This window comes from Lonchura striata, chromosome 16, assembly GCF_046129695.1.
Source record: "Lonchura striata isolate bLonStr1 chromosome 16, bLonStr1.mat, whole genome shotgun sequence".
NCBI classification, from domain to species: Eukaryota; Metazoa; Chordata; class Aves; order Passeriformes; family Estrildidae; genus Lonchura; species Lonchura striata.
Genome location: NC_134618.1, coordinates 15,722,791 through 15,734,397, shown reverse-complemented (window position 1 = coordinate 15,734,397; position 11,607 = coordinate 15,722,791). Strand labels below are relative to the sequence as shown.

The 11,607-nt window shown below is 68.7% G+C and overlaps 1 protein-coding gene across 1 annotated transcript; it reads right to left on the bottom strand.

Annotated features, from left to right (window-relative positions):
* Positions 1 to 469: 469 nt before the first annotated feature.
* On the bottom strand, positions 470 to 11,206 carry LLGL1 (LLGL scribble cell polarity complex component 1). The gene is made up of 23 exons (XM_077786898.1): positions 11,087 to 11,206; positions 8,437 to 8,534; positions 6,324 to 6,405; positions 6,124 to 6,239; positions 5,574 to 5,732; positions 5,331 to 5,493; positions 5,108 to 5,243; positions 4,961 to 5,015; positions 4,724 to 4,881; positions 4,425 to 4,642; positions 4,257 to 4,324; positions 3,834 to 3,987; positions 3,366 to 3,470; positions 2,877 to 3,169; positions 2,650 to 2,803; positions 2,419 to 2,572; positions 2,044 to 2,327; positions 1,568 to 1,832; positions 1,357 to 1,471; positions 1,168 to 1,262; positions 936 to 1,059; positions 784 to 863; positions 470 to 593 (listed from the first exon to the last, which is right to left on the bottom strand). Exons 1-22 carry the CDS (start codon positions 11,165 to 11,167, stop codon positions 785 to 787), a joined length of 3,156 nt encoding a protein of 1,051 aa, XP_077643024.1. The 5' UTR covers positions 11,168 to 11,206; the 3' UTR covers positions 470 to 593; position 784.
* Positions 11,207 to 11,607: the final 401 nt, after the last annotated feature.

The window sequence follows — 11,607 nt, the reverse complement described above, 5'->3', positions numbered from 1 at the left end:
GCCACTAAGAGAAAAAGGCCACCTGTGACCCCGCACTGTGCCCCTCCTCGGGCTGCTCGAGGCCTCTGCTGCCCACCTGGGAGCCAGGGGATCCCCACGGGGCTCCCCTGGGGACAGTCCCTGTGCAGCAGCCAGAGCCTCCTGGCAGGCAGGGAACGGGGCTGTAAACTGCAGGGAGCCGGGCATGTAAACACAGACCAGGGTACGGGGGGGCTGTGCCCGGGGGCTTCTGGCCCCCCACTGCCCCAAGGGACCAAAACCGGGGGACAAGGGGGGGCCCACAAGCCCTAGCCCTCCCCGTGGAGCCGGGGAAGCAGCAGCATCCCCCAGGAAGGGGGCTCTGGAGCAGGGGACAGTGACACTCGACCGTGTATAAAAAAGGAACTGATCTTCCCCGGGAAGAGTCTGTGCCCCACGGCCCCGGCTCGGGGCCCGGGGCCGGGCGGGGAGGTGTGTGGGGAGCGCCGGAGCCGGGCTGCAGATGTTAGAGAGGAGGCGAGTCTACGTTACGTGGGGAGGGGGCGCGGGGGTCCAGTCGAGTCGCGCATCCCGGGAATCCGAGCACTGAGATGGGTCAGGGAGGCCGGCGATGCCTGTGGGTGAGGCAGCTCCTCAGACGGCGTTGGTGGGGATCAGACAGGCATTCCCCCTGCTCCCCCTCCTCTACAAGCCCCAGGGATCACAACTCCATCCTCCCACGATGGATCAGGAAGCAGGGCACTGCGCTGGGGTCCCAGCTCCAAACCCCACTCCCACCCCAGGGACCACCAGCCCTTCACAGACCTCACTTGATGAGGATCCCCGTGGGCCGGGCCTCGTCCTCGCTGGCGTTCCTCAGGTTCTGCTCCGCTTCCTCCGAGGACCTGGGGCAGAGCAGGGTGAGAGGCGCTGCCACGGCCCCTCAGCACCATTTACCCCGTTCCCACCCCACTCACGCCAGGAAATCCTTCACTTCCTCCACGGTGATGTCCCCGGTGGTGTCCAGCGGGTTCTCCATGCTGCTGTTGGGGGAGTCGATGGGGCCGGGCGAGAAGGTGGCCGAGTGCTCCTCAGGGGACCCTGGGGAGTCGGGGGACAGGAGGCATTGGGGACAGCCAGGACGCAGAGCCGGGCTTGGAGCAGGGCTGTGGGACACGGTGTGTGTGCAGGGACAGGGTGGGCACTCACGGTCGCTGTCCGAGGGGGAGTGCTGGCTCTCGGAGCTGCGCGGGACGTGGGTGCCGTTCGCCTGCGGCAGCTTCGGTGTCACCGTTGAACTGTTGCTGGAAGGAAACAGGGAGAAGTTATGGCTAGAACCGGTGTCGTGGGGTGGGTTCCCACACAGCAAAGCCCCCCCACGCCCCCGAGACAGCCCACCTGAGGCAGGAGGTGTCCTGGAGCTGGGCGACCTCCAGCCGGCACAGGGGCTCCGTCACATTCCTGGCGCTCAGCGAGAAGCGCTCAAACTCGGATGGTGAAATTAGGTAGAAACCTACAGGGGGGACAACAGCGAGCCTCAGGAATCCCCCCAGAGGGCTGCAGCTGAGGTCAACATCTCATCGACACAGATGTCACCTGGCGTCCTCACCTTGGCCGTGCTTGGTGAAGACGCAGGAGGCAATGCCACTGATGTCCTCCTTACGGATGCAGCTGTAGTGGACCTGGGGCCGCAGGCTGGGCACGGTGAAGATGTGGATGTCCCCCAGGTTGGTGAGACAGGCCAGGCAGTTCTCCAGCCGCTCCTCGGAGCCAGCACTGGCCAGGCTCACCAGGGCCACCTTCCGCACCCGGCAGCCCTCATGTGCTGTCAGCTTGAACTTGGTCTTGGCACTCACTTTGGGCAGCGTGAACACCTTGAGGGGGAAGGAGGAGTCAGGCTCAAGCAAGCTGCAGGGCTTAAGGGGACACCTTCCCCTTGGATTCACCACCCTAGAACAGGCATAGGAGTGCCCCCAAAACCTGACTGGTCACCTCCAGTCCTTGCGTGATGAGGACATCGGAAGAGGACACGGGACATTTTGTGTCTCATCTCTACCAGAGTGGGACACTGAGCCCCGCACTCACCTTGAACTGTTCCTCGGAGGAGATGAGCATGGAGTGGCTGCCCTGCATGTCAGGGGCCTTGGCCAGGTCCCGAGACACCTCGTAGGGCTCGGGCAGGGGGTTCCCCCGCCCGTCCAGCACCGCAATGGCCACCACCGGCGCCCGGTGCATCAGCTGGATCTCCTTCCCCAGCACCGCCTCCACCGCGCGCTCCGAGAACTTCTCCTGCGACGGCACCTCCAGGGCGTAGGCGAACACCGACCCCGAGTTGGTCCCTGCCCACATCGTGGGGCCGTGGTGGGCAGCTGTGGGGATGGAGCAGTGTCAGAGTCCCCTCCCCACAGACCCAGCCTGGGGCCTTTTCCCTGGGGAGGGAGGGAGGGAAGGGGGTCTCACCGTCACGGAGGAAGGTGTCGGCAAAGTAGAGGCACCGCACGACCCCCGAAAGCGAATCATCGGCCGAGCGAGGCTCGATCCGCCGCTGCACCGGCGTCATCTCCACCTCGGGGGGGCCCGCCTGCTCCGCCAGCTGCGCGTTGGCCTCCTGCACCTGGGGAGGGGACGCGGGGTCAGCCCCTGCTTGGTGGGGACGGGGAGCTGCCACGGTGGCCCCCACCCCATGCCCACCTTGCTGGAGGGGCTGCTGGCATTGAGCCTCTTCTTGCCCGACACGCGGCTCTTGCGGATGCGGCGGAAGGACTGGCGCAGGGACTTCTTGAGGGACTTCACTCGTGACAGGGGCCCCTCCATGGCCAGCGAGTCGTTGGGGTGCAGCGTGCACCTGCGGGCACCGACGCTGCTCAGCACCCACCGTGCCACTCCACGGGGTCCCCAGCACCGAGGTCCCCCCGTACCTGGCCAGCACGGGGTTGCGCCGGTAGTAGTCGAAGAGCCCAAAGCCGTGGCTGGTGCCAAAGGCCACGAGGTTCCACTCGGAGTGGAGGGTGACGGCGGTGACGGCGGCGGGGGGCACGCACTGCACCAGCACGCTGGGCTGGAAGCCGGGGGGGAAGTGGAGGGGCCCATTCCGGGGGGCCAGCCGGTCGTGGCCCTTCCAGGTGAAGCCCTCACGGTCCTGCAGCAGGTCCACTGTGGCCACGCTGACCGCGTGCTCCGACTTCTCGTCGCTCAGCTCCATCACCAGCACCTGCAGGGATGAGCACACACAGGGGGGACACACTGGAGACCCCCAGCCGGCCAGCCTGCTGCACATCAGGGGTTAAACCCAGGCTGGGAGCCCTTTAAGGACAAGTATGGGGGTCTGTAGCCCCCTCATGCTGTGGGCCCCCAATGGGAGAACCGAGAGGTGCTCGGCAGCCCCTGCTCTGCCCGTGCCACCTTACCTGCCCCGCCGTGCCAGCCACCACCATCTTGGCCGTGTACTTGCAGAGCGCGATCTTCTGCACGCCCAGGCGCGGGTCATCGCTGTAGGGATCAAAGCAGCCCACCTGCGGGAGGGGACAGCTGAAGGGACAGCCAGGACCCCGCCCAACAGCTGCAGGACAGCCCCCCCTGCACCCCCACACCCCTCCACCAGCTGTGGCACACGGGCCACTCTGGGCATCACGCCCAGGAAAAGTCTGTCCCCATGCGCCCCCACGGTGGGGCAGACCCGCGGGATGGGGCCCACGGAACAAGCGTCCCTTGTGTCCCCACAGTGCGTCACACAGCAGCTGTGCCCTGAGCCGGGGGACACAGCCCGGGGCGCAGCCGGGATGGCTCCGGCAGGTGCATCCCCCGTGCCCAGCTCTGGCTTTGCCCTCTCCAGTGCTGAGCTCCGCGGGGGTGTCACCCTGCCCCGGGGACCTCACCTTGCGGAACGGAGGCCACTCCTCCTCGCCCGCCTGGTTGAGGCTGTCGTTGTGCTCACAGTCTGTCTGGAAGATGTTGGCGGTGCCCAGCTTGTAGAGGGGCTTCAGGGAGACCCCCGAGGCGTCCCAGAACCGCACCGTGCCGTCCTCGTGCCTGGGCGGGGGGAGTCCTGTCAGCATCTGCCCGGCTAACAAGAGCTGCCTGTGTGCTGGCAGCCACCGTGCCGGAGCGGGGGACAACGGGGACAGCGCAGCGGGTGACACACTCGTGCCCGGCCAGAACAACAAGGGGCAGCCACTCGAAAAGAGAGAGTGGATGCTACCACCATCCCATCCCACTCCTCCACCGCAGGAACCAGTGTGGATGTGTTCCCCCTGCATTTTGGGTTTCCCAGGCCCCCTCCCTGCTGCCAGCCCACTCACCCGGTGAGGAGAAGCCCTCTCTGCGTGGGCTCCTGGGCCAGGTTCTTTCCCCCATCAATGGGCCAAGCCTGGAGGGAGGGATGGAGAGGATGGAGGAAGGGATGAAGCTCACTGGGCCACGCTGGAAGAGGCTCAGCGGGACCCCTCCCCACCATCCCCATCACTGACCGCAGAGGATTGCCGGGGGCTCTGCTGCTCGCCCACGCTGACGATCCTCTCCCAGAGCTTGAGGGGCACGTTGGAGACATGGCAGGAGCAGGTGATGGCAGAGGAGTGGAGAGGTGCCAGGTATGGGGCAGGGATGGTGGGCCAGCCCGGTGTTTGCAGGTCGACGGCCACCAGCTCCTCCTCCACCAGCACCACGAGGGCTCGGGGGTTCTCAAAGCCTGGGGAGGGAGGAGATGGCTGCTGCATGTGGAGACCCCCACACCATCACCCGCTCCCTGGGAGGCCCTGGCAGGACGTACCTCCCTCGGGCACCTCTGCGCTCTGCACAGTGAAGAAGTCAATGACGCGGGAGGTGAAGTCGAGCGTGGCCAGGGTCTGGCCCTGCAGCACGCTGACACAGTGCCTGTCACCGTAGCTGGCCCGGGGCATCCCCCCACTGAAGATGATGAAGGGGTTCCTGGGTGGGACGAAGCAGCTGCCATCAGACCCTGGACCCCCAAGTGCCCCCCGTGCCCATGCCCAGCCCGCACACCTACCCCGACTCGCAGGTTCGCCAGAGGATTTTGCTGATGGCTTTGCAAGGGAACGGCCCTGAAACGAAGACACCAACACTGGTTGTAGCGCTGGGGTATGTGGGGGATCAGCCCCCAACCCCAGCGCCCCCCCAGCGCCCCGTCCTGTACCGTAGGGGATGGTGGACATGACGGGCTGCTGGCTCCTCTGGCCGGTGCCGCTCACTGCCCACACCATGTACCCGCCATCGCTGTGGGAGCTGACGATGCTCGTCCCGCTCTGCTCCCAGGCCAGGCTCTCCAGCTGCTGCGGGGCCACACGGGGGGCTCAGCTCTCGCATGGGGACACACACACAGGGCCACAACCCCGCCAGCCCCACGCCAGCCCCGGTACCTGGTTCCCCAGGAAGAGATGCTGGACAACACGAGTGCTCTGCTCCCACAGGACCACCAGCCCCCGGCTGTACCCGATCAGGAGCTGGCTGCTGCTGCGTGGGTGCTCCTGGATGGACTCCACGGGCCCCAGTGCCTTCCCGCAGCGGTAGTCATCAGGGACACTGCGGGGGGACAAGCACAGAGGGGTCAGAGCGGGGCTGGGGGTGCTGGGGACAGGGCATGGGGCCAGCAGGGCTCTCACCTCTGCAGGATCTCGTCCGGGAAGAGGGTTTTGTCCTCCAGCAGCGTCAGGGTGGGCAGGGTGACAAAGTACACGGCACCGCCCTCAGTGCCCAGGCAGACCGTGGCACCAGCAGCCATCGGCAGGACCACTGTCACCCGTGTGATGCCAGGGGAGCAGCTGAGGGGGGGACAGGGGCTGCCTCAGCACCATGTTGGGTCTGGGGGAGCATCAAAGAGACCCCAGACCTCCCCGGCTCCATCCCTACATTCCCATCTCCCCTAGTACAGGAGAACAAGGACAAGAACAGCCTCAGTGCCGACAGCAATTAGAGCCATTAATCACCCCCAGGCTCTGCCAGCACCATAAAAAATCCAGAGCTGTTCCCTGCACTCAGCATCTCAGTTCGGATCAGAGGAGCATCCCAGTGGGGAAAACACCACCACGGAGAGGACCTTGGCCAGCATCCCGCCCCAGCAGGCCGGCTGCTCCCATGCTGCTCCCACGCATTCCCAGCTGCGGCCGCAGCCCTGCTCCAATCCCCCCAGGCAAGTACTTAGCGCTGCCGGACCCTGGGCGTCCCGGGAGGCCGAAGCTGCGGGTCTCCTCCAGGTGGGAGCAGCCCTCCTTCTGGCACACCTCCCACAGGTGCAGCGTGTTGTCGTCCAGCAGCGAGAGGAGCCAGCCCTGGGGATGGGGGGATGATTTGATGGAGGGGTGTGTGAGGTGCTGGGGGCTGCTGCCAGGTTCTCCCCCGGGACACCCACGTACCTGGCCGGGAAGGAAGTGCAGCTGGGTGACAGTGGCTGTCTCCTTGTGCAGGCCGGTCAGCTCCACACCCGGCGCGCCATATCTGGGGGGGCCGTCAAAGAAACAACGAGGGTGGAGCCCCCCCGCCCCTTCCCCAGCAAACCTCAGGACCCTTGGAGTTCCCCCTGGTCACAGTTCTGCCTGCAAACACCAGTTTAGCTCCCCAGGAGAGCCAGGGCAGAGCATCCCTGGCCGCACCCCATGCCAGAGCTGGCCATGGCACCACCATCCCCATCCGGGATCCACCAAGCACCTCCAACTCCAACCAGGACGCTCTGAATCAGCCTGGAATCCACCCAGCACCTCCAGCTGAGACACTGCAGGTCAGGCTGGGATCCACCAACCACCTCCTGCCAGGGTGTCCCAGGTCAGGCTGCGGCCAGCACGCAGAGCTGGGGTGGATGTGTGAGGTGTGAGAGCGCCGGGAGCCCGGCACGCACCGGCAGCGGGGTGGGGTTCGGCATGCGCCGGCACAGCCTCACTCACCCGACTGGTCCCGGCTCCTCTGCTGGGCAGGAACCACGGCAGGACCCGAGCAGCAGCTCCAGCACTCACAGAGCAGCCTGGCCTGGCATCCCCAGCACCCCCAGACCCACCAGCTGCTCCCTGCCAGCCCGGTGCCACCAGTGCACTGTGCAGCCCCACCTGGGCATGCCGTGTGCTGGGGGTACCTGCCCCCGGCCACCTTCTGGTGCCCTCGGCATGGGGAACCAGCCCGGCAGCTCTGCCCGGCCGGACAGGCAGGAGCTGTCTGGCAGTGCTGGGCACAGCTGAGCCAGCAGAGCCAGGGACAGCCACGGAGTTTTGGGGAGAGCAGGCAACAGGGCATGGGAATGAAGCAGGAAGCACGCAGAGGGCCCTCGGTGCTACATGCATGGTGGATGCCACCCATCCTTGCGCATTCTGGGGTCTTTCCCCACCCAAAATAGTGCCACAAGCTGAGAGCCATCAGGGCAAGTGGCTCAGGCACCCCAGTGGCACCAGCATATGGAATGGGGGTCCAAGTGCAGGGACCCCCAGCTGCCTCAGGAGACCCCCCCCAGGCATTGGCTGCCCCTCAGTGCCAGGCTGTCTGCAACCAGAGCGGCCCAGCCCGGCCAGGGAGCACCCAGGGGTGCCCCCACTAACCAGTAACGCCAGTCAGGCCAGCTCTGGCTGCTGCCTCGCCCGGCACCGCCAACCTCCAGAAGCATCACTTGGGAGGCAGCCTGAGCGGGGCCATGTAGGCACGGGGTACCACGCTGGGTACCACCCCAAAAACCATCCCCGCAGAGGATGCTCAGGGCATCGCAGCCCCCCGCAACCGCATCCCTGCAGCGCCGGGGGCTGGGCTCAGCTGGGACCGGCACCGCGGGCCAGGCAGGGCGAGTGGGGCGGCCGGCGACGTCTCGGCCGGGCTGGCACCCGGGCGGCCCCGGCAGAACAAAACACGCCATCTTTGTGCTCGGGAGGCAGCGAGCCGCCGGCCTGGGGGAGGGGGAGCGCGGCTGCCCCCCACGCCCCGACCCCGCGCCCCCAGCCCGCATTCCTGCGGCGCGGGGCCCCCCGAGCACGGCCGCATCCAGCCCTGGCCGCCCGCCAGAGCCCTCTGAAGTCTCCCTGCATGCTGCCGGCAACAAAGCCCGGCCGGCCCCGCTCGGCGTCCCCCGCTTCGGCCCCCCACCCGGGACCGGGCTCCGCGCCCACCGCAGCCCCTCTTCCCAGCGCTGGGCCGGCCAGAGCCCCTGCTGCTCCCCCGGGGGCTGCGTGGATGAGAAGGATGGAGAGGAGCCCCCCCGGGATAAGCGGGGTAACGGCAGGAAGGACCCCACACTTGGGATGCTCCCCCCGGGACGGCCGAGCCCCTTTCCCCCGCCGGCGTTTTGGGGCGAGGTGGGGGTTTCCTCCAGCACTCCTCCAGCTGCAGCACAGCTGGACGGAGGGATGGACGTCAGCCGAGTGGGGGCTGCGGGATGGGCCAGAAGCAGCGCAGCCACGTCTCCAAGCATTCTCCGGGATGGGGAGAGCCGGAGGAGCGAACGCGGGAGGGTCCGGGAGGTCCTTACCTCCTGCTCATGTGGGAGGAAAAGGATACAGCTTGACGGCTCCCGCCTTGGTGCCGATGGCCATCACACGCAGGACGGGGTCGTAGGCCAGGGCGCTGGGCTGGCTGGGGAAGCCGTGCTCCACCGTCTGCCATGGGGACAGGCAGGTCAGAGCGGGACCCCCCCCACCTCGGACACCCCCAAACCTTCCACAGCCCCCCTCGCCCCCACAGCTGCGATCCCGCACCAGCCTGAGCATCACCCCGGAGATGGGGGATCACGAAGATGCTGCTCTGTCCCCCAGTGCCACCAAGGAGGGCCCCGGGGAAAGGGGACATCACTCCTCACCCAATTTCCACCCAGCACTCCAAAACCCAGCCCAACAGCCACAGCGGGGTAGGGCTGACCTTGAACGAGCTGCCCCACCACCCGCCGGCACTTTGGGGGTGGGACCCCCCTGCTCTGAACCTCGGAGGTGGGGACACCCCAGGGGAGGCGAGCGGGACCCCCAGTGCGACATCACCGGGCGTCCCCGATGCCGGGCGGCAGAACCAGGCGAGCGGGACCCGCCAGCGCCAGGGACGTCCCCGCCGGAGCCGCGCGTGGCCCCAGGGCACCTTCCCAAGGAAGTCCCGGCCGAACGGCGTGCCCGGGCTCGCCGGCCGGGGAGGGGCTGCCCCGGCAGCGGGGGGACGCGGGGGGCACCCACCGGCCCGGCCCCGGCGCGGGGACCGCAGGGCTCCCGAGGGCAGCTCGGCGGAGCGGCGACGGCGCGATCAGACGATACGGAGGCCGCCGGAGCCAGACTGGCCGGATCCTGACCCGCTCCCTTTGTCTGGGGCATCCGAGAGGCGCAGCGGGGCGGCTTTGCGCACCCGCCGGCGGCACCCCAGCTCCTGCTCCCCTCCCAGGGGACACCTCCAGGAGCGTGAAAACGCCCCCAGCCCATCCCAGGCGTCCCGGCCCATCCAAGTGGGTCCCAACGCGTCCAAGGGGCGAGGAAGTGGGTGCTCGTGGGTGCCCACCCACGCAGGGTCATGCTGAATCCCCCCGGGATGCACGCTGCGCTGGAGGACGGAGCTGGGACAGCAGCACCACAGCGATGCTTTAGGCCAGAAACCAACACGGTGACACGGGCAAAGAGTCCCCAAAAAGCGCTGTCGCAGCTCCCCAGCACTCCCAGTCCCAAAAGGAGGGACCCCCGCCGCAGCCCCCGCTCCCGCCCGCAGCGGGGCCGCATCCGGCAGGCTGTGCCGGCCGGCCAAGGCGCGCTCCCGGCCAAATTACAGCAAATCCCAGGCAGATCTGGAGCTCGGGAGGAAAAACAACCCTTAATGGGAGGCAGGTGGGCAGCCCGCGGCCCCAGGGCTGGGACGGCCGGAGAGGGGCTCTCCTCAGCCTCCCCCCAGGACATCCCACTGCTCACACCCGCCCTGGGCACTCGTTCGGGCAGGATCCGGCCGCGGGACTGTGCTCCCCAAAAACAGGGGGGCTCAGGCTGGGCTGAGCCTTGCACCCCGGCCGGATCCACGGCAGAGAGTTGGGGGGCCAGGGCTGTGCGGGGCGCTGACCCCTCAGCACTGCACACCCGACCCCGCTGTGGGACAGCCGGGGGTCGCCCCGGTGCGTCCCCAGCAGGAGCTGGGCAAGGACCCCACGGCAGTGCCGGGACGCGGCCGAATGACGGAGAGACGGGCACGGTTTGGGCGCATCCAGGGGGCACTGCCGGTGGTCTCATGCCCCGCGGGCAGGGCAGCAGCACGGTCCCAAGGCCACCACGGCGCCTCCAGGACAAGGTGCACCAAGTCCCAGGCACAGCCCGGTGTCCCGAGGGAAGGGTCTGGCACCTCAGGGCTTGTTTGATGAGCTTGGGGGTCGCTCCCACCCCAAATGAAGGAGGCAAGTGGTAAAACTCGGAGGGAGGAGGGGGGCAAGAGCTGACCTCTCATGTCCCCACAGAGACGCATCTTTGGGGTGCCAGGGCACCCCAAAAGCCCAGGGGGTCATTGGCACAGCCCTTCCGGCTGACACAGGGGGTCCAGCCCCCCAGTATCCCACCCCTGGGGAGACGGGAGTGGGGGGCTGAGCCCCACATGGGGGATGCAGCCAGGGATGCTCCAAGGCCAGACAGGGTGTGGGACCACGGGTCACCCCAAAACGCCCGCGAGCGAGGCCTCGGGGGATCCACGGGACAGGGGGGAGTGCGGGAACCGGGGCGCTCCGGGAGCCCCCCCAGGAGGGGCTGGGGACCGGGATGTCGCGCTGCTCAGGGGGTCGCATCCTCTCCCGGAGTGCCCCCCTGCACCGCACGGGGAGGAGCGCAGCCCCCCGGTCCGCACCCCGGGGCGCATCTCGCACCCGGGGGCTCCCGGTACCCACCCCCGGTGTGCATCCTCCCGGGGCGGCCCAGCAGCCCGTCCCGGGATCCCCGGGCCAGGCAGCCCCGCCGTTCCCGCGTGCCCCTTCCCCGGGAGCGGGGAGGTCCCGGTGCGCGGCTCCCCCGGGGGTTCAGCCGGTCCCGGGGGGCGGTGCCCCGCACTCTGCTCGCCTCCCCGCGGGCGGCATCCCGCGGGGGTACCAGAGCCCCGCGCCACCGGGGGGCTGCCCGCACGCCGCACCCTGCCCGGTACCCCCGGTGCCTCCCGGCGGTCGCCGCCCCCCGGGATCCACCGCCGCGCCCCCCGCTCGCCCTAGACGCACCTTGCTGAAAGCGAAGAGGTCGTGGCGGAGGCGGTCGCGGTGCGGGTCGGCACCCTGCCGCCGGAACCGAAACTTCATCATGGTTGGGCCGGCGGCGGCGGCGGTGGCGGCGGCGCGGTACCGGGCGGGGCGGGCGCGGCCGGCGGTCCCGGGGCCGGTCCCGGGGCGGCGGTGGCGGCGGCGGGGCGCGGCGCGGGGCGGGGCCGGCAGGGGGCGCGGTGCCGGTGCGGGGTCCCCGGTGCCGGTGCGGGGTCCCGGTGCGCGCGCCCGCCGAGCCCGGGCAAGCACCGCCGCGGCGGGGGCGGGGCGGAGCGCCTGACGGACAGCTCCGCCCGCCAATCACCGCGCGGCAACGCGCGCCGCGCGCCGCGGCCCCGCCCACCTGCGCTGCGCCTGCGCCGCCGCGGCTGCCGATGGGAGATGTAGTCTTCTAACTCAACGCCCTCTGCGCTGGGTTTATTTGTATTCTTTTTTAAATCCTCTTCTTTCGGCGTCTTCCCTCGCCGTGGGCATAGTGAGAG